The sequence below is a fragment of the Macrobrachium nipponense genome, chromosome 2 (genome assembly GCF_015104395.2).
Source record: "Macrobrachium nipponense isolate FS-2020 chromosome 2, ASM1510439v2, whole genome shotgun sequence".
In the NCBI taxonomy this organism is placed as follows: Eukaryota; Metazoa; Arthropoda; class Malacostraca; order Decapoda; family Palaemonidae; genus Macrobrachium; species Macrobrachium nipponense.
The window spans coordinates 102,335,603-102,358,475 of record NC_087201.1 but is presented as its reverse complement, the minus strand read 5'-3'; the positions used below and the strand labels follow the sequence as shown (position 1 = coordinate 102,358,475).

The window sequence follows — 22,873 nt, the reverse complement described above, 5'->3', positions numbered from 1 at the left end:
GATACTATAGCGTCGTCGAGGGTTTTTCCGTCACCAGAGATTGCAGAATTTCAGGACTGTCGCCCACTCTTTCCTTGCACAGAACGAGCAACCAGCTCTCCAGTAGCAGGTTCCTCAGCATCTTGTAATCTCTTGAGAAGCTGGTCCCTCATGGTCATCTCCACATTTGTTCTCTGCAGTGGAGATTGTAGGAGTTTTGGTCTCCGGCAGGAGATTCCTCTCAGCAGTAGGTACCTCTGTCGACAGAGGTAAGAAGGTGGTGGTTTAATGACCAGAACCTTACAGTGGGTGTCCCTCTACATTCATCCCTCCAGATCTACTCCTGTTTTCGGATGCTTCCACCAAAGGTTGGGGTGCTTATCTCGAAGAGCTCCTAGTCTCAGGAGTATGAAGTGCAGAGGACAAGCTGCTTCACACCAATATGTTGTAGTTGAAAGCAGCTTTCCTGGGTCTGTGGGAGTTTTGTGAGAGGTTTGAGGGGCACTCAAGTCATTCTAATGTCGTATAACACCATGGGGCTGGCCTATGTGAACAAATGGTTGGCTGGTGTCTCGCTAACTCCACTCGTTGACTGTTGAGGTGCACCAGCGGGCAATTGACAACTCAGTGGAGCTCATGGCCAGATACACTCCGGGCAGAGGAATATGGTGGTCGACAAACTAAGTCGTCAGAGTCAAGTTCTAGGCAAGGAGTGGTCTTTGCATCAGGATGTAGCAGATAGACTATTTCACCTGTGGGGAAGACCCATGTTACACCTCTTCACCTGCTTCAACAGGAAGCTAGAGGTCTACTTCTTGTTGGTCCCAAATCTTTTGCTTTGGCTGAGGATACCCTCCAGCACCCTTGGGACAATCTAGGGGTGTACACCCTCCCTCTGTTCTGCCTGGAGTAAAGAGTTGCAAGAATCTCAGGATGACCATGGTGGTGCCTCTGTGGCCCTAGGCAGAGTGGTTCCAGACTTTCCATCTCTTCTGTCAGCAGTTCCAAGAGAAATTCCCCCTTAACACAACCTTCTTTGCCAGCCTCATGCAGAGAGGTACCACCAGTTGGTAGGGTCCCTGTCTCTTCACAGCTGGAGACTGTCAAGTATCTCTTACGAGTGAGAAGCTTTTCTTTTAGGTCAGATGTCCAGCTACCTCAGTAGGTCTTTGTCAGAAAAGTCTTTCTGTCTTTGCGTTCAAAGGCTACAGGGCTGCCGTGGGTTTGGTTCTCAAGCTTCATTTGAACCTCAGTGTTGATAGGCAGGGAACAGACTGTAAAAGCAGTTTTGCTGTTGACCTTGGCTTCCTCAAAGAGAGTTGGAGAGCTCCATGGCCTGACTTACGATGTTAAACACACCAAGGGTGGGGGGCCTGTAGCCTTTGGCTTTGTCCCAGAATTCATAGTTAAGACTCAGAATCTCTCTGTACATGATGACAAATTTGCCTTTTGTTCAGTTCCCTCCCTGAATGAGTTTGTGGACAACAATCTGTATGAGTAATTGCTTTGTCCCATCAGAGCTCTGCACTGCTATCTAAAAAGAACTTGCTATCTAAGGCCTAGGTGTCTTAGACTTCTTAGCACAGGCTGAATCAAGAAAGAAGTGTCCAAGAATACCATTTTGTTCTGGCTTCATGAGGTGATTAAACAGGCATACTCCTCACCTTCAAGTTCTGTCTTGGGTACTCTGCATGCAAGAGCACATGACATCAGAGGAATGAGTTCCCCTCTGGCTTTTAAGAAGGTATCTATTCATAGGATTTTGAATGTTGGTTCCTGACTTTTGCAGACCACTTTCACTTCCTTTACCTGACGGACATTGCCCACAAGTCATTGGACACTTTTTCCTTCAGTCCTGTGGTGTCTGCCCAACAAGTTGTGTAGCTCATCCAGTTGAGTGCCCCTGATTCGACAGTTTGTATCTTTCTTAAGAGGATTACATGGAAGAAAGAATGATTGAGCTGGTTGGTCTCCTTTCTCTTTAGCCCTTGCTTCATTCTTACGGTTGGATTAAAGAATAGACACATCATACGCTGGAATGGATCTGATACAGGTGAATGCAGTGGCCATATGTTGCATTTATTTGGTCTGTATTCTATACAGTAGAAAAATTTGCTTCTCATTAGCATATGCTCCTCTCTAGCAAGGGGAGGGAGGAGTGGTGACAAACCCCTTGTGGCCTACATGGTTTGTTCTTGAATGGATAGTTCCTTGTTGCACGAGCGTGTTAGTGTTGCCTACTGATTTGGTAGTCTGAGTTCACGTCCCCATTCCTACCTACAACGAATCAGAGGAATTTATTTCTGGTGATTAGAAAAACATTTCTTGATATAATGTGGTTAGGATCCTACAATAAGCTGTAGGTCCCATTGCTAGGTAACCAGTTGGTTCTTAGCCACATAAATATAATCCTTCGTGCCAGCCCTAGGATGGAGTTCTCTTTATTTTCCTTGAATGCAATGAATCTAGTCATGTCTCATTGTGTTTAACCCCAACAGGCTAAGTTTTTAGATACTCTCATATCTATTCTCTCACTGGCTTGGACCACCTCCTTTAAAACTTGAGCTTCTAGGAAGGGTGGTCAAGTGTGCTGAACCCCCAATCAGTTCAGGATTCTCACGCCTCCCTACTAGTATGAGTCTGTCTTATTGTTAAGACCGAAGGTTTGTTCCAGAAATGAACAAATGAGAACTTTTTTAATGGATTTTGTATTTTTCATAGCTAACAAACCTGGGGTCTTAATGTTGATTGCCCACCTCTAGCCACCCCGCTGATATCCTGGGTTGGAAGAAAGACTAATGTGTCACAAGATTTCAGGTGTGGTCGATGATCAAACTCTACCTCGTATATGCATGAGTTGCCAGATGCCACAGGTTCCTTGCATTACAATCTTTTATTGTTTTAACCTGTATCCAGCTGGTGCTAGAAGATTTATCTTATTGTTAAGACCTTAGGTTTGTTAATTATGAAAACTACAAATTTATTAAAAATTTGTAATTTTTCATACTTTATATATTATTGAATTTGAAAAACTTTATCAATTAATAAAAACATTATGGTAATCTTAGAAATGCTACTCACTTTGTACATACGTATGTAACAGTAGTATACTAATATGAACAGTGTATCCACTTTTACATAGGTCTTTCATACATTGAAGCTGCAGTTTGTTCATATACGTAACAGACCTTCGGTCTTAACAATAGGCTAACTTTCCAAGTGCCGCTGGTAACCGGTTAACACAATCAAAGATTGTAAAGCAAGGAATCTGGGAGATCTGGTAACTCTCTGTGCGTACGAGGTGATAGGTGGTCAGACACCGTGCACCATACCTCATGACGCTTGTGCTTTTGCCCTCTTTCCAAGCCAGTTGTTTTGTGCCTGTGTTCTTTCTTTCAGTGTGTTCCATGATTGTTTTGGTTTATTGTGTGATTGTTTTGGTTTATTGTGGCTTCCTCCGAGTCTTCACGGCCTCATTAACGCATGTGCCTGGGCATTCAGGGTTTTCCGTGCTCAAGGTTTTTAGTGTCTGCTGCTACGGATCCGCATACAACATGCAGTAGGTGCAGAGCTAATTTTTTACTGTAACGAATCCATGCCCAGACTGTTGTGCCTGGCCTAAGACACAGTGGAGGGTGTTTTATAGGAAGAGGGAACATAGCAGAGTTTCGACTTTTCCTTCTTGGAAGGGGTTTTCCTCGCCTTGTCTGGACGATTCGTCTGCTCCCTCTCCCTCAATCACTCTTCTTGTGGCTAGTTCTAGCGTTCCTGTGTCGCCTTGCTTTTCCTCCACTAATTCGTCGATGGAAGTATCAGGAGTGCCACAGGGTGATGTTATGTTTAATGTACCCCCCTGTTGTTCGGATTCCAGTTCTCTTCCCGAGTGGGAGGAGGCTACACCATCAAATTCCTTTGTTTCAGGTTCAGAGTCATCCAAGATAGCAGCTGTTTGGGCGCCGCTTGGGCCACGGGGTTCACCTTCCTTGGATGGACTGTTGTTGCATTTCTTGGAGGCTCATACCCCCCCCCCCCCCCCCCCCCCCCCCCTCTAGCCCCCATTGCTCTCCCACCTCCCCCTGGATTCCTCTACGTTGGCTCTCCTGTGCTGCCATCTTTCGGAGCCTCACCAACAGTCTCTGGGTTGTGCCTTATCACTCTGCCAGTGAGGCCATCAACTAGTGCTGGTCATAGAATGTTGTGACGTCACTCCCAGTGCCCTCTCAGCCTATGACAGATGTAACGGCCGCTCATCCTCCCCTCACTATGACATCATCACTTCCCGCTATGATGTCATCATCCCCTCTCACTGAGCCATCCGAGGCATTGTTTCAAGCGGTCTTCAAGAGGCTGGACTGTTTTGGAAGAGAGGTTTTCTCCTTTGCTACAAAGAAGTCTGATCGTAAACATAAGGTCTCTTCTCCACCTCTTGCTTCTAAGAGATCTCATAGGGAAAGGGATTTATCTCCTTCTGCTTCTTATCCATCACCACCTCGTCATTGTGTCAGACGTTGGAGGATCAAGGACTATGGTTTCATCTTCTGTGAACGGAGGGAGTGCATTGCCTTTTGCCTTTCACAACTGTCTCCCCCATGCACATCTGTGTTTGTGCAAGTGAGAGGAGTGCTTCACCATCTGCCCTGCAGGTCATGCTTCTCCATCGCAGGTTTGTGCAAGTGAGGTTGACAGTGAAATTTGTGGAAGGAAGGCATCCTCATCTTCGTCACATGGCTGTTTGTCTCCTGTGCGTGCTGGTAATTCATCGTCGTCTTCTCTTCACAGCCATGTCTCTCCTCATGGACTTGTTCATGACAGTATGAGTGTTGGGTCTTCACCTTCCATACGTGGACAGATCTCATCCTTGCACGTATATGCTGATGATATTGGAGGCACTCCATCTTCATCTGTTTTGGTTCCAGTTTGTCGGCGTAAGGACGATAAGGTGATAATTAAAAGCTCGAAAGTTGCTGAGACGGAGGTGGTCCAAGCTATGTTTAAGGATTCTTCACTTAACAGGACCGTGGTTGGCAGTCAGGAATGTGAGGCTTCCGTGGCCCACAGACATGTTCTTCATTCTCCTGGAAGAGGCCATAACCCTAAGAGTCAATCTCCTTTGAGTAGCTTTTCGGCAACATTCCTTGTCTCGGGACAGTGCTCGGCTGGCGTTTCACAAACCTGTACTTGATTCGTCACACGGTCATGTACGCGATTCCTCCAGTGAACGCGTACGCATTTTGCCTGATGTACATGTACATGATCATTTCAGCTATGGTGCAGGTGATTTTTCATACAAGCTTGTAAACGGTTTGACCTGGGACTGTGCACAGGTGTTGTTTTAGAGACTATTCTCCTACCAATAATGTCCAGAATGCTAGGCTTCCTATGGAAGCTTCATCAGTGTTGTTGCAAAAGGAGGACAATGCTGCCAAGCCTTCTTGACGTCATCGGTCACTGTTGCCAGAGCAGGAGGAGGGAGACACTCAAGAGCTTATGTCTTCCTTTGCAAAGGTTGTTGATCTCATTTGTGAGTTCAACAACCTTGAGTGTAGGAGGCAGGCTCAGTCTTCTATCACCTCTACATGCATAGAGGCCTTTCTGGGTGCCAGTTAGGATTCTAGGTTTTCTTTTGAACTTCCCCTGTCAGTTCATACTCGGTCCATCTTGCAATGTGTGAACGCATTGGTGTCAGACCGAGATGGTTCTCTGCATTCCAAGGGATCATCCAAGTTTCTTCCTCCTCCCCTTGTGCAGCATAGGAAATACTACTCAAGTATTGTAGTTCATTTGATCTCTCATCACCTTAATCCGGACGTGATCCGTCTTAAACCTGGTTTAACCCTAGAGCAGGTTAGTTGGAAGGTCCTTCCTTGTCTTCACAAGAGGCCTTAGCTATGGAGACTACAGCTGCTTCCATCTTCCAGACAGTCTCATGGCTTGACTTGTGGTCCACTGTGATAGCCAAAATTGCTTTGGATAGGTCTGTAGGAGGTTTAGTGAGTTCTTCCTCACTCACTAGACTGTTGCAGTCTGGTGGTAAGGCGTTTTCTTACCTGACCCACCATAGTGCAAACTTGTAGGCCAACCTCCTCCTAGGGGATGAGTTCAGTGGACTCTTGAGTCTCTGTCGGTGCTCAGGAATGGGTATCTCCTTGATTCACAGTTTCTGTTCCCAGGGACTGAATTAGAGAATACGATTGACCAACTACAGGCAGGTACCAAGGACAGGTTAGTTCATCATGCATTATCCAAGTCAGAAGCACATTCACAGCACCCTCTTCCTCCTCCTCCTCAGTGACAGGTAAGAAGATCTTCACCTGCTAAATCTCCTAAGGGGTCTGCTTCGTTGAGGGTCTCTCAGTCTCCCTCACAGGCTAAGTCTAACAAGCCTGGGAGGGGCTCCAGAGGAAGGGACAGAGGGGGTCGTCAATAGAGTGGGTGCCTCTCCCTCTCCTTTGCCACGAGTAGGGAGATGTCAGGCGGGCCAGTGGGCCAAGTGGCAGTTATAGAGTGGAGAAATGGGTGGTAGATGTTTTGCAGGTGGGATATCTACCACCATTCAACTCTCCCCCCTCTCAGACAGACCTTTCTCAGTCAGACCAATGCTCGCTACTTTCCGAAACTCAGCTCTTCGGGAGGAACTGCTGAAAATGCTGAACAAGGGTGCAATAGAGGAAGTAAAATGTCCTTCTCCAGGGTTTTACAGTCGCATTATCCTGGTACCAAAAGTGACTGGAGACCGGTAATCGACCTTTCCACCTTGTTCGATGCACTGAGTGAGACAAGAAAGAGGGAAGACAGGGTCTGCTTCCTTCTTACTTACCAGCTGGGCTGGGGTGATTATTCATCCGTTTCTTTCACTTACACTTGATTTGCCCAAATCACTTCTTTCTGTTATGGTATAACTATCTAGTGAATTGCTGTTAATGATTTTTTACCACTGTTAAAGTTACTCGGCTCCATAATAAACACTTCTGGGGGTCTTTGATTGGTTGTTTAAATGACTTCCTTGTGAAAAGTTATTTAATCTCACTTTCCTTGTCTTGCATTCTTTACTTATTATTTGTTTCCAATCCTCATGTTTATTCTAAATTCTGCCATTTGCCAACAATAAGTTGATGTATTGTGGCATGATCTCTTTCACACTCTTAAGATCCAAGTGTAAACACGTCACTCACTATCAGTACCTTTGATTATCCTTGTAAAATGTGAATAAAATTGATTTTGTTATCAACCTTTGGCTACTGCATCAATAATAGGAAAAAAATTGAAAAGGGGGACTTTTTCGGTTGACTGGAATGAATTATCCTGATTCCCTAATTTCTTATGGGGATATTTGTTTCATATTTCAAACAGCCTTCTGGAAGGCATTAAGTTCAAAGTCTGTGGTACTATTGTATTTTCTATAAAACCTATCAGTCATACTTTATATGCTCCCTCCCATTCCTGCTCCCATTTGATCCCCAGTAGAGACAACAGAAGAGAACAGATTGTTTAGGATTAGGAGCCTAGAGAGATGGAGGAGGTATGCTCTTTTCAGGTTAATGGTACACTTGGGACTAGTTCTGCATGGAATAAAGCATTTCAAAATGTAGGGGTTTGAATGGAAAATATTTTTATGTTGTTGAAACATTGATCCAATGATTGTAAGAAGTATAAGTATCTCCCTTATCATTTATGCAAAATGCTAGATTTGTTTATCCTCTAAAGGCTATCATGCTTTGTAGAGATGTGTTCCCAGCTTGGGATTGGAAGTGAAGGTGTCAGTTATGTTTTTATTAAGCTTTTGATATTCTATTCTGACAGGCTCTTACTTTGTCAATTGGAGACTTAGTACAGCTATTCTTTGGTCGAGCAACAACAGTGAATCAACTTCGTGCACCTTTGCAAGAATTTGTGAGAGAGCGGGCTCTACGGGGCAATCAACCCACCGAAGAGAACCTAGATAGGGTCATTGACAATGTCATCAGAGATCTCCATCCCTTCCTAGTCTTAACGGCTGTGAGTAATTGGATGTTTCACTTTTGTGTAGGTCATTAGTATGCCAAAATTATTAATTTTTAAGTAGGCACTGGTGTTGCTGATATTTGAAGTTCTTATTTTACTTTTTTTCTATTTAGACTTTATACTTGTAACTGAATAATCTTACTTAGTACAGCTTGCATTGGCTTTTTTACTTTATTTAATTATATAGTAATATTGTTGGGTATAGTTATGGTTTCTCTTTCACAAAAGGAAAGTCAAGTATTATGAATGTTTTCACATTATTGGAATTTCTTTCAGACTAGCCAGTTGTTGTATTTTTTTTTTAATTTCTGTTTCATCATTGTAGTTTATATTTTTTCCCATCCAATGGATTCATTGTATTTGTTTTTCTCTCCTTAATTAGGGTGATGCTCAAGTTCACGAAGGTATTGATTATGTCAATACAGTACATAATCTTGTGCGCCATCGTCTACATGATATCTTTAATCTGGTCCTCAATCATAGTAAGTTTCTAAGTATATTTTATAGTGTATGGCCTTACTGACTGGGTATGGATTAATATCTAGCTTTTCCAAATTGTTAAATTTTTAGTTTGTACTAAATATTTAAGATTAATTGGTTAGAAGCCAATACTTGAACAACCCAACTGTTGCAAAATCCAATATTATATATACATTAGATATATACATTAATTCCAGAAATGTTTTAAAAGCCAATGTTTGATGGAGATGACATGTTTTCTATATATGCCAGTAGTATCCTAGATGTACTGTAGTCTCTCTCTCTCTCTCTCTCTCTCTCTCTCTCTCTCTCTCTCTCTTCTCTCCTCTCTCATCAGCTCGTCTCTCTCTCTCCTCTCTATCTCTCTCTCTCTCTCTCCACCTCAATCTCTCTCTCTCTCTCTCTCTCTCTCTCTCTCTCTCTGTGTGTGTATGTGTGTGTGCGTGTGCGTGACAAGCGAAAGCGTCTACTCTTCAAGACAGTTAAAGAAAAGACTGAAGCGTCATGAGGTACAGTGCTATCACCTCATATGCACAGGAGTTGCCAGATTTCACAGATTCCTTGCTTTACAATCTTTGATTGTTTTAACCAGTTACCAGTGCTTGGAAAGTTATCCTATTGTTAAGACCTCAGGTTTGTTAGCTATGAAAAATACAAATTTATTGAAAATTTGTCATTTTAAAAGTGTTTTTGGATGATAAGAAGCATGGTGTACAATATCTAAAATAATCTGCTTGTATTGAAATGCAAACAGTTGTAATTATAGCTTGGAAAATATGAAAATATGACATTTTCTTTTCATACAAAAATTTTATTTATGCTATATTTTGGTGTCAGAATACTTATTTGTTCATATACGGAACAAACCTTTGGTCTTAACATTAGGATAATACTAGCGCCAAGCTGGAAACTGGTAGAATTAAAATTAAACTTGTGGGATCCAGGGACTATTGGCATCTATACCAGGTCACGGGGCATGTATTACCCAGAATGCCCCCGGCGTCCTGTGACCCACCAGTTACTTTCCTACCGCCTTTAAGATAGGACGTGATTACTTTCTATCTGTTTTAAGCCGGATTTAGTTTGCCCATTTTATTCACTTCAGTTTTTAAAATTTTCTTTTTAACCCTCTTACGCCGATTGGACGTATTAAACGTCGAGTCAAAATGTCTCCCGTATGCCGATTGGACGTATCATACGTCGGCTCAAAAAAGTTTTTTTTTAAAATTCGCGGAAAAATACTTATAGGCCTACCAGCCGAAAACTTTTGTATCACGCTCCTTGGGGGATGCTGGGAGTTCACGGATCAAGGCGTTGTTTTGTTTACAATCGCTACGCAGGCGCGCAAGCGCGAATTTCTTTCTTATCACACTAAAAAGTATCAGTGACACATCTCGGAAATTATTTCGTCACTTTGACATAATTTTTGCACCATTTTAAATTATCCTTTACATGAAGTATTATATATGAAAATGTGCGCAATTTCATGTAAAATACAACAAAAAAATACTCATGATTGTAGCTTTTATCAGTTTTGAGATATTTTCATATAAATAACGATAAGTGCAAAAATTTCAACCTTCAGTCAACTTTGACTCTACAGAAATGGTCGAGAAACGCAATTGTAAGCTAAAATTCTTATATTATAGTAATATTCAATCATTTGCCTTCATTTTGCAACAATTTGACGTCTCTAGCACAATATTTCGATTTATGGTGAATTTATGAAAAAACTTTTTCCTTACGTTCGTGCGATAACTCTTCCGATAAATTTTTTCGTGCGATTGTCCTAATGTTTGCACCCTTTTAAATTTGCTGTTACATAAAGTTTTATATATGGAAATGTGCGCAATTTCCTGCACAATACAACTAAAAACAAACCCATGGTTGTAGCTTTTATCAGTTTGAAATATTTTCATATAAATAACGTTAAGTGCAAAAATTTAACTTTCGGTCAACTTTGACTCTACCGAAATGGTCGAAAAACGCAATTGTAAGCTAAAACTCTTATATTCTAGTAATATTCAATCATTTACCTTCATTTTGCAACGACTTGGAAGTCTCTAGCACAATATTTCGATTTATGGTGAATTTATGAAAAAAAAAAATTTTTCCTTACGTTCGCGCGGTAACTCTTCCGAAAAAATCAGAATTTTTTGTGCGATTGTCGAAATGTTTGCACCATTTAAAATTAGCTGTTACATAAAGTTTTATATATGAAAATGTGCGCAATTTCATGTAGAATACAACTAAAAATGATTGAAGGTTGTAGCTTTTCCTCTTTTTTCGAAATATTTGCATATAAATCACGATAAATAGAAAAAAAAAACCACGTTCGGTCAAATTTGACTCTACCGAAATAGTTGAAAAACGCAATTGTAAGCTAAAACTCTTACGGCCTAGTAATATTCCGTCATTTTTCTTCATTTTGAAACAAATTTGAAGTCTCTAAAACAATATTGTGATTTATTGTGAATTTTTGAAAAATATACCTTCACTACGCGCGCCGATTCGCGGCCGCAAGTCTCCGAAATACGTACATCGCATTATCCTAATATTTGCACCTTTCATATTAGCCTTTTATAGAGTTTCATATATCAAAATGTGCGCAAATTCATGAAAAATACAATAAAAAATAATTGAAGGTTGTAGCTTTTTCCATCTCCGAAATATGTGCATATAAAAAAATATATATATAAAAATTTCGACATTCGGTCAAATTTAACTCGTCCGAAATGGTCGAAATCTGCAATTCTAATCTAAAACTCTTACAGTATCGTAATATTCAATCATTTGTCTTAATTTTGAAACAAATTGGAAGTCTCTAGAACAATATTTAGAATTACGGTGAATTTTTGAAAATACATTTTTTTACGTCCGCGCGTTACGAATTCGTACATCATTTTGTGATAATATTTTTCCGGTGTTGATTTTATTGTTTTTACTATGTATTATATATCAAAAGGGTTGCAATTTAGTGTACAATACAACGAAAAAATAGTAACTCGTTAGCTTTGACCGTTTTTTGCACAGCGTGATTTGAATACAATTATCTCATGAAAAAAAAAAAAAATTTTTTTTTTTTTTTCACTACCATATATCGCATTATTTACATAATGATATTATTTTTTTTTCATTTCTGATGATTGTATACTAAACTTCAGGCAATGGAAAAAAAATGAGCCAAAAATGAACTCTTAATCTTCAAAACTAAGCGCGCTGTGATTTTTTGAAAAAATTATTTTTTCCGCTTCCACGCTCACTCCAAACCGGCGCCGGCATACAGGAGAGATTTTGATTTTTAGGGCTTCGGCGTAAGAGGGTTAATTTTTCTTTCTCTGGGTGTGCTCAGTGTGTGTGATCTGTAAGGGTGTGTATGTTGTGAGATGGAGATTTTTGCTTCGTCAACAGGAACTTCTGGTTCTCGGAAGAGACAAAGGAAATGCCCTGGAGTGAGTGGTTTTCCTTGTTTAAGATTTTTAACTTTGATGTCCACAGATCCTCATCCAACTTGTAGTAGGTGCATGGAAAACGTATGTACTACTATTACTAATCCTTGTTCAGTTTGTCGCGGTTGGTCGGTGGAATAGTGGATGAAGTTTTATGAGAAAGGCCAGTACAAGAGAAAGGAGGCAACGCCATCTTGGGATGACCAAGCGTCGTTGGCTTCTTTTGTATCAGCAATACATCAGACTGCTCCATATGTTTCGTCGCCTGCTTTTGATTTTTCCCATACACCTTCAGTTTCTTCTAGCGATTCGCTATCGGAAACTTTAGGAGAGGTTTTGGGTAATTTTATGCATAATTACACTCCATTATTCCCGGCGGGGAGGGTGGGGGGAGCACCGCCATCTCTGTTTCAGGTGCCGGCTCCCAATGTGCAGAGAATGGAAGGTACGTGGACAGCTTTAGGCCTACCAGGCATACCAACCTTGGAGGGGTTGCTGTCACATTATATGGCATCGCGATTCCAACAGGGTCCAACAGCGCTGAATTTTCCTCATCCCCTTGGCCTGCACTTATGGGAACTAATGCCCACGGCTACGTCAACAACCTCAATGTTCCCAGCGATGCAAAACGTTGGAGGTAGTTTTGTTGCACATGCAGGGTCACCAACAGCAGCCCCCCAGTCTCTCCCTACAAGATTGGTGACGTCACAACCGGCGTCACACAGCGACATGGCAGATGCAATGACATCACAGCCTACTGCTTTTCGATCTACTTCTTTGCCTCCTGAGCCAAATACGCTGTCTGACTCGTTGGTACAGTGGGGCATCGCTTAATCGCGGATCAGTAATCACGGAATCAGTCATTCATTGGTTTTTTCTTGGACCGCTTCTCATGCTATATCGCTGGTATGAATCGCAGCATCGCGGGACAAACGTGTTGTGTATGCTATGTTTATATGTAGGCTAAGCCTCGGCGGCAGTCCGATAATCACCAACATACATGAAATAACTCACATTATGATATTAATTGACAGTAAAGGTAATAAAACTATTTTCACCTTATATATGATTGGCATATCTCTGAATTAAGTTCCATTCGGCAACTAAAAACAGTGATGATATTGGTAAAATGACATCAGTTGATTTATTTTAAGAATGTAAACAAAACCAGAATGCAAATGGTAGATCGCTATGTTCATATCATAATACTGTAAACAAAACCAGAATGCAAATGGTAGATCGCTATGTTCATATCATAATACTATAATATGGTAATAATACATGCAATATGATTAGACGCAGTAAAACAACAGTTTTATTAAAATGATCATTATTCTCAATACTATTATTCAACTTTTGCTAATGGATATCTGTCAATGTTACAACCAAATCAGGCAAGTCTCTCTCTCTCTCTCTCTCTCTCTCTCTCTCTCTCTCTCTCTCTCTCTCTCTCTCTCTCTCTCTCTCTCTCTCTCTCTCTCTAGAGAAGCAGCTGATTACTGACGTCATCTGCCATAACTATTGAGCGTTTATCAAGTTGTGTTTAAGTTGTTACTGCCGATATTCAGTGGTGGCATCCAAAGGTTAAAATAAAATACATTTTTACTCATTCTTCATGTAATGGAGATCTAAAGAAAGAATCTCTCTCGTGACAAAGCGTAAATGAAGTTCTCTCTCTCTCTCTCTCTCTCTCTCTCTCTCTCTCTCTCTCTCTCTCTCTCTCTCTCTCTCTCTCTCTCTCTCTCTCTCGGTCTCGGCGACGAAGCGCAAACAAAATACTTAAAACTATTGTTTACCTTCTATATTATCGTCGTATCTTCATAATAAAAAGGCTATTCGTGGAATAATTTCATATCAGTGAAATCAACTCTTATCTGTGCGAAGCCAGCCAGCTGACAAAATGTACGTACGGATATGAAAATCAAATTATGGTAGCGTTTACAGCAAGATTATCTTTCGAAATTGTAATAGTCCAAGTCATGGTAGTTATAATTTATGGGAATATACGTAACATTCATTTTCAATACACAATATCATTGTTATTCTTGTAGTAAATAATAGTTTAGAATTATCATAATCTGCATTGTCAGGGGTTTGTGGCACGATGAAACAAACAAAATAAAGTTTATCCTTTTAGGCTACATGGTTAGAAAAACATGAATAGAATCGGCTTTGCGACTTCGTTTATTTTGATATTTTTAATGGTACAATAACTATCATTTGTACTACTAACACGGATCTTTTGAGTCCAGTGTTACCAATTTTGCATTTTTAATGCTAGCTTTCATTTTCTTGAGGTAATTAGCAAAAAAATTTTCAATCCAGCATCTGGCAGGAAAACTTGCATTTGTTTTCAAATACATCTACCGTACGTATTTTGACATCAAAACTTTGTAATTTTAAGTTTATATTTCTTTTATTCTACTATGTTTGATATATCATGTAAGCAAAAGAACAAAATCTTGCAAAACCATTTCCAGGAATTGAACAGAATAGGTTTCGAAATTATTAGGAATCATGTAACGTAATATACAAGTACACTGTGTATGTTAGAAACATGTTTGAATCGAAAAAAAGAGCAATCGGTTGAAATTGGCTGTGTGGCATTGTTGTGTATGATCTGAATTTTTTAGCACTTTATGGAGCAAAATCTAGCAAGAAATTGCCATTCCCATTTGGCAACACTGGCCTAACCACGTTTTGTTTATGTTGTTATTGAAGTCGTGTTCGCTGCGTTCTTCAATTTTTACCAATATAAACGAGTTAATTATGTGGCATCCAAAAGCCCCGATTCTTTTACTCTTATGGGAAAGAAGCCTAAACGTCAGATGAAGGTTATTACGTGTAATATGTTAACATGTGTTGTGAAAAAAAAGAGGCCCACATGAGCATGCATATGTAGGCTTCTAGCTGTAACCCATAGGCTCGTAGGCTTCATATGAACCGTAGCACGTATATACATATATTTTTAAGGCGTATGTTGTAAAATAACTTTGAAACTATCTTGAATTTAGTTTAAGGTGATAGTTGAAGACATATTTGGTGTTTGAACTAAAGTAGGCAGTTATAAACATTGTAATAGAGGTCTTGGGTGGGTTAACTATTAAAGTATGCAGTTTTTAGCAATTTTTGAGGGGGGTACCAGGACAACACAGGTATTTTCTTATCACAGGGTGTTCTGGGCCCTATCCCCCGCGATTATAGAGGCCCTACTGTACACACGGTCATGAAGAAATTACAAGATCTGGAGGAAAAGATAGTTAAGAAAGACAAAAAGAAAAGGTGTGATTCGTCGTCGTCTTCCTCTAGCTCCGCGTCATCGCTAAGTTCAATGGCGTCACTGCATGTACCAGTCAAGCGTTTGAGGATACGAGACTTCGTGACTGATCCTCGGGCCAAGAGGAGAAGGGTGAATTCTTCTTCATCTTCGAGCCAGGACTGTCACATCCTGGTCAGCAACAAAGTAAAGAAGTCAGTGGCTGGTAAACTTAAAGCTAACGGACAAAGCTGTTTACAGGCGTCCGAACGAGCGAGAGCGTCGACAGTCACTGGGCTAGCGGCCGACGCAGAGATGCCAGCAGAGAGTACAAAGAGTCTAAGAGAGACTACACTGCTGTTGGTAAAATCAACGATTGGTGCAAAGAGTTCAACAAAGAATAAAGAACAGATACCAGTTTCACCTGTAAGACCTTTTAAAATACAGAGAAAGGATGAGAGAGCTCCCATTAAAAGGTCGAATAACACAGAGTTGGTAACCTCGTCTGATACGTTGGTGGAAGGAGCTGTTCAACTTGATGAGCGATCAAGGCCGAATTCCCCGACGGTCGTTGAAGGCGATATTAATAGAGATAGAGAGGAAATTAGCTCGGTTTTGAGAGACCCTTTATCTTGGAGATATAGGCGGGATTCTTGCTCTAGATCTGTGAGCAGAGAAGGAGTTAGGCGGTCTCGTTCTCCTACTGACTATTCAAGATCGAGCCGTCAGCGGCCATCAGAGATCAAGATGCCGCTGCCGTAGGGTCAGACGGCCATGAAGCACCTGGGCGTTTGTCAGCAGATAGGAGTGAGCTAGTGTCTCCTGTGGCTGAACACAGTGTGTTAGAACCGGAGGAAGGAGAAAATCAAGAGTTTCTGGCTTCGTATGCGGAGGTGATTGATTTGATTCGTCAATTCAATAATCTTTTGGGGAGCTTCTTCCCGGGATTGACATGGTGTTTGGATTAAAAAAGGATATGAAGTTGTTGTATGAATTACCTTGTTCAAGTCATGCAGAGTCCGTTTTATAACACGTAAATGCACGGATTGCGGGAAGGGATATGTAATTCCTTAAGATCGAATAGATCGTTTTAAGTTTATTCCCCCCAATGATGAAACATAAGAAATATTATATGACACCAATGGTTCCTGTGTTATCTAGACAAATTAACCCAAATGTGGTAAGGTTAAGGCCTGGATTAACCTTGGATCAAGTTAAGATGGAATGCCCTTCGATGACTTGCCAGGAAGCTGCTACGTTAGAAGCAACGGCTTCTTCTGTCTTTCAGGCTGCTTCTTGGTTAGATCTTTGGTCAACAGCAGTGGCAATAAATGCATCCTCAAAAGTAACAAGGAAAGTAGTGGATGAGTCAATGTTTATCAGATTGCTACAATCCGGTTCCAAAGCCATTGCGTACTTGACAAATTTAAGTGCCAATGTTTGGGCAGATATCCTGTTAATGAGGAGAGATGCAGCTTTGGCTAGATTAAGCCGCACGGTTGATTTGGATTCTCTGCTAGCAATGCGGAATGGGGATATCCTAGAGTCGCAATTGCTGTTGCCTGAGGGCATACTGGAAGAAGTTATAGAAGAAGGGTGGACACTAACGATAGGTTAGTACAAAAGGCAGTTAGAAAAACATCTGGAAGTCAAACAAATCCTATTGAGGTAAGGCAGCAGCAAATACCTCAAAAGAAGCCAGTGAGACATAACATCCCTAATAGAGCAACAAGACCCTCTTCCCCAAAGAAGTTAGCTCATCGGCCCTTTCACAATAGAAATAACAGAGAAAGGGGGATTAGGGGAAGAGGGAGAGGTTCAAGACGATAGGATGGGCGCCTCTCCTCACATAGCCACACCAGTGGGGGGTTGCCTGGCAAATCACTGGAAGGTGTGGCAGGAATTTGGAGCAGAGCAGTGGGTGGTGGATGTTCTCAGGGTCAGTTATTTGATTCTGTTCAAAGTAACCCCACCTCTGACAGAACAACCATTACCTCTCCTCGCTTATGCCCAGGAACCTCAGAAGGCTTTTATTCTGCATGATGACAGTTCAATTTTATCAGTGGGCTGTAGAGAACTTAATAGACATCAGGGCCAGATATATTCCAGGAAAAAGAAACATAGTGGCCAACAAGTCGAGCCAGAGGGACCAGATCCTGAGAACGGAGTGGTCCTTGCATCAACAGGTAGTGGACAGAATGCTCATATTCGCAACCAGGTACAACAAAAAGTTGGAAGTGCATTGTTTAGTAGTCCCAGACGTAGAGGCAGTGGCAGAAGATGAGCTACAACACCCATGGGACAATCTGGACATTTTCGCATTTCCTCTATTTTGTCTAATCCGTCAGGTTCTGAACAAGGTAATGCGGTCTCAGAACCTCAAAATGAAGCTCCTTTATCGCCAAAAGCAGAAAGGTTTCCGGACCTGTTGGAACTCCTATAGACGTGCCGAGAGAGTTACCTCCAATGAACAACCTATGTCAGCCACACGTGGAGAGGTACCACCAGTCGGTGAAGTCCCTATCACTTCACAGATGGAGACTGTCAAGTATCTCCTGCGAGTGAGAGATTTTTCTCAGAAAGTAGTAACAGATGGCAGGAAATATCAGAAAGTCATATGCAGCGGCATACCAAGGAAAATGGTCAGCATACTGTGATTGGTGTCGTAGAGGGAACTTGTCTCCACTCGGAACCACTATTCAGCAATTTGCAGACTTTCTGATGTATCTCAGGACAGAAAGGCATATGTCTGTATCTGCTGTAAAGGGGTACAGGGCTGCTCTAGCCTCGGTCTTACACATGGAAGGTGTAGACATTTCATCTTCATGGGCACTGGCTATGTTAATGAAGAGTTTTGAGCAGTCCTGTTTGCCAAAGAACTAAAAGCTCCAGATTGGGATTTGACCATGGTACTGAGTAGTCTTACAAAACCCCCCTACGAACCATTAAGGCAGTCCTCAGATAGGAGCCTGACCCTGAAGACAGTCTTGTTATTGGCCCTAGCCTCAACCAAAAGGGTGGGGGAACTGCATGGCCTGTCATATCTAAAGCATTTGAGAGGTTGGAAGTCAATGGTATTTGAGTTTGTTCCAAAATTCATAGCCAAAACTCAAAACTCATCAGTAGTGGACGGCAGATTCAACTCCTTTTCCCCATACCTTCTCTGGCAGAATTTGTAGACAATGACTAAGAAGAGATGCTTCTGTGTCCCGTCAGGGTGCTAAGAGAGTACTTAAGAAGGACAAGGCACCTCAGGCCAGGGTGCTAGAGGCTGTTCGTAAGTACAGGACGAAACAAAAAGAAAGTGTCCAGGAATACAATATCATTTTGGCTAAGAGAAACTATTAGAAATGCGTACATGACAGAAGACAAAGGGTCAAATAGCCAGGAGAGGGCTAGAGCTCATGACATCAGGGGCTTGAGTGCTTCTTTGGCATTCAAGAAGAATATGTCTGTGGAGAGAATTCTGAAAGCTGGTATTTGACAATGCCAAACAACTTTCATTTCTTTTTATTTAAAAGATGTTGCCCATAGATCTTTGGACACCTTTTCCTTGGGTCCAGTGGTGGCGGCTCAGCAAGTGGTATAGCTCATCCGGTACCCCTGGCGGGTCAGTTCGTGTCTAGTCTAAGATGAAGGTATAAAAGTACAGTGGTCCCCCCGTATTCGCGGGGGATACATACCAGACCCCCCCGTGAATAGTTAGAACCCGCAAATGTTTGGAACCCCTATAAAAATGCTTAAAACAGCCTATTTTGTTAGTTAAAACTCAAGAAAAACCCACTAAAAATTTTCCTACACGGTTTTTTTAATAGTTTTATCGCAAAAAGTGCATTTTATGATGAAATTCATTAAAAAAACCAGGAATTTGTGGATATTTATCATAGAAAAATACTGCGAATGCGCGAATTTTCCGCGAATATTGCAGGGAAACGTTCCCGAGAGAAATCCGCGAATGTGTGAGTCCGCGAATCTGGAGAACGTGAATAAGGGGGGTCCACTGTAGAATGAATGAGATGACTGGTCTTTCTTCTTTACTACTTTCTTTCTACTCCTTTACCTACGGGCAGTATGAAGGAGAGTACCATCATAAGCTTTAACGGACTAGAGGCAGGTGAGGTGGTCAGCCATACTGTAAAGATAATCTAGAGTATAGTATACTTTTCAGTAGCAACACACTCCTCTCAGTAATAGGGAAGAGAGGGGTGATAATAGATCCAGATAAAAGGGACAGGAGTGGTTTAGGAGCATGGAGTATTCTCCATCTTCTGTAATGTAATAAACCATGGCATTGTACGAGCACCCAGTGAGGGAAACCAATAGATTCTCATATATCTTTGGTTCAAGGGTTAATAGTCCATTGTCTTGGAATAATTCCTACTATTTGGAAATGGATAAGGTGGCAAACTCCCAGTCAGTTATAGAGACTTACCTCCCACCAATAAGTAAGTCTATCCTAATGTTAAGACCGAAGGTTTGTTCCGTATATGAACAAATGACAAATTTGTAACTATTTGTATTTTTCATAACCAACAAACCTGAGTTCTTAACAGGTAAAGGCCCACCTCGAACCACCCCTCTAGCAGTCTAAACTGGGTTGGAAGAGTAACTGGCGGGTCACGGAACGCCGAGGGCATTCTGGGTAATACATGCCCTGTGACCTGGTATAGATGCCAATAGTCCCTGGATCTCACAAGTTTAATTTTAATTCTACCGGTTTCCAGCTTGGCACTAGTATTATCCTAATGTTAAGACCTCAGGTTTGTTAGTTATGAAAAATACAAATTAGTTACAAATTTGTCATTTTACAGGTATTTACATTGGTATTAAAGTCCATAAGTAACACACGCCACTGACCACCAAGCAAAGGTGGTTTTTAAATTTTTATAAATTTGCCATTCGTTTGTAAAGAAATTCTGCCATATGTTGATTTGATGGGAAAATGATGATAGATCTCTTAGATTGAATCCATTATATTTTTAATATTTGCTAGTTGATAAACAAAGTGAATGGATATGAAAGTCAGTAACTAAGTATATCCCATCTCTCTGGGCAGTATAGAAAAACCAACTAGTCTTTTCTTAATTTAGCATCAACTGCATCTCGCCAACCTCTGTTGATCCCTGAAAACTGCTGTTTCCTTATCTTTTCCGATGTAACAGTAACAATGACATGTTCCATAACATCAACAACAACACCCAACAGGTTTTCTTTCCAACTTCATCCACATATTTAGTTGACTGTGGTGTTATAAGCACATAGCTTCCATGGTACACAGGATTTTATACTCCGTAGAGTAGAGTACAATTCCACACTTCAAGAGGATTGAGGGCAAGTCAGTGGGTAAATTTCCCTCAACCTATACCACTTTATAACCTCTTTCCTCCCCACCCTCCTCCTCATTTTAAGCCAGTTATCACTTTAACATCCACAATGAGCCAGTCACGGTACATACAGTGCACAGCTGGTTTGCCTGGTTAAAAGTTTTTTTTTCTCCCTCTCCATCCAGGACATTCCACCTTCACTCTTCATGCTTAACTTTCTCCAGCACCTGATCCTTTGATGCTGCCTTCTTTGATAGACTTCATTTGCACTGCTGATGACAATTTTTATGTTCAGCTCATGACGAAGCTGTCATCTGTGCTCCAAGGCCAGTTTCTCACAGCATTCAACTCCTCCATGGGTTGATTGAAGCTTTGTTATTTGCGTGATTTGCCTTTCTACCCGTGGTCTCACTGCCAGAGGTGGTGTTTCTTCCTTCCTCTGTATCAACCTTTGAAGCTTTTGCTCCTTTGTGTGTTACCCCTTCTGCTTTGGCTTCTGCTGCATACACATCTGGTCCTTATTACTGGATTATTCTTTTAGGTGAAGGCTAGCACAGACAGGTTAAAGAAGCATATTCTGACTGCTATTGGGATCAGCCATCACATGCATATTGGAGTTTCATCTATCAAAAGTGTCATGAAGTTATTGTGTCTCAGTGCATTTCCTATAGAAAGAGGCTGTGTATGAACAATGATTTTGTATAGAAATATATATTTTATTTAAAATTTCATATAAAATAAACCTCACACTTATTTTTTGTTTCCTTGACAGCTGATGCAGACACATTTGGCCCATCTCTGGTATCTCTCATACAACGAGCATTGGGTGAATTTATTGCTCTCTCTCTCCATTGTTTCACTGACGGAGTGCAGGGCTTAGAAAGAGTCATCCAGGAACGTGTTGTAAGTAACAAGTTGGTCAGTCTGGATTTGTATCCATGTTGTTCACGGCAAAAATACTTTTTGGGTATCTTTGAGGATCCTCATTTTTATATAAATTCACTTTTTTTTCAGCGTTCAATAATGGCTGGTGTGAGCCCTGCTATTCAAGCTTGGTCTATTAATACATCCATCATGCAACTCCGTTCAATGATGAACCGCATGACCATCACCAATGATCATATACGAAGGTTTGTCCATTGGTGTCTTTATAATTCCATTTCTGATAAAAAGATGTCCAATTGTGTTTTAACTGTAGTAAATATACATAAGTATATAATGTAGGAACTGGTATGGTGCATGTACTGTTAAGAAATTATTTTCCTGGTTTTTCTCTTTTCCAAGATTTTAATTAAGTCTGAATTCACATTGAAGTCAGTTGAATCTCCAATTGTGGTACAGGTATGTCGTATCTCCGGATGAAGGGCGTCGCATGGAGGAGGAGAGAAGTAGGCGTCAGTCAGATGATTTTCTTACATCACGTACAACCCCAACACCTTCTGCACCACCACAACAAACAACTCCATCAGATAATGTCATTCATGTAACACCTGCTAATGGCCCTGTGGAGGAGGTATGTATTTTAACTTCTCAACAAAATTATGATCACGTAAAGAATAAAAAACATGTGAACATTATCTTGATATATTAAAAGTCAGAGAGCCTGCATACTTCTAATGTTGTTTGGCCTTGAAAACAAGCTTTTTGCTTCCATATCACTTTTCTTTGATGTTGCTCCCTGATTATAGACAGACTTGTGGTTGTTGAATCTGTCAATAGATATTTGGATGAAATTGGTACATGGTGCAAATTATAGGGATTAAAATTAAATCCTAACAAAATTGAAAGTAGGACTGATAAAAGGTGTAGGACATACAAGTAAATATACAATAGATCATTGTAAAAGCCTTTAAAAGAATTAAGTAGTCCTGTCTAGCTCATGCGAGTATTTTCATTTTATATTTCAGATTTTTAATATAGTTCTTGTGTTTATTCTCCAACAGCTGCCTTGACTCTTTAAATGTTGAACAAAGTTTGATTTTTATGATAAAGTTCTTATCTCAGAATTTATTGCTCTCTGTCTCCGTCCTTGATGGACAGATTGATCCTTGGGAGTAGTGGTAACAGGTTTGGGGTGGTGGACGGATTGATCCTGTAGTTAAACAATATTACGTGCTACGATTTGAAAAGAATCGGGTGGGAAAGAGGTGCCAATATTTTTATAGCCCATAAATTCACTTAGGGCAACTTTTATACGGACTAAGATCACGAATGTGGGCATCTTAGGACTTCAGTAGTGCTTGTGACTTGAAGGGGAAATATTCTGCGTCTCGCTCATAAATATACCAAGGGGTTGCTGTTGTTTTTTGTTCTTGTCTTTTATGATAGTATGTCAGTTATAAATGTAATTTTACAAAGAAAATTGCGAAGTATTAGAAAAAACA

At 40.9% G+C, this 22,873-nt stretch overlaps 1 protein-coding gene across 6 annotated transcripts in view; it reads left to right on the top strand.

The window, feature by feature from the left end:
- LOC135220857 (large proline-rich protein BAG6-like) overlaps nt 1-22,873 on the top strand; it is a 289,694-nt gene that overhangs the window by 239,136 nt on the left and 27,685 nt on the right. For all 6 annotated transcript variants that reach the window (XM_064258425.1, XM_064258423.1, XM_064258427.1 and 3 more), the window contains 5 exons: nt 7,780-7,974; nt 8,363-8,462; nt 21,262-21,392; nt 21,504-21,619; nt 21,831-22,002. In XM_064258425.1, coding sequence (XP_064114495.1) covers nt 7,780-7,974; nt 8,363-8,462; nt 21,262-21,392; nt 21,504-21,619; nt 21,831-22,002 — 714 coding nt within the window. The remainder of the gene's footprint in view (nt 1-7,779; nt 7,975-8,362; nt 8,463-21,261; nt 21,393-21,503; nt 21,620-21,830; nt 22,003-22,873) is intronic.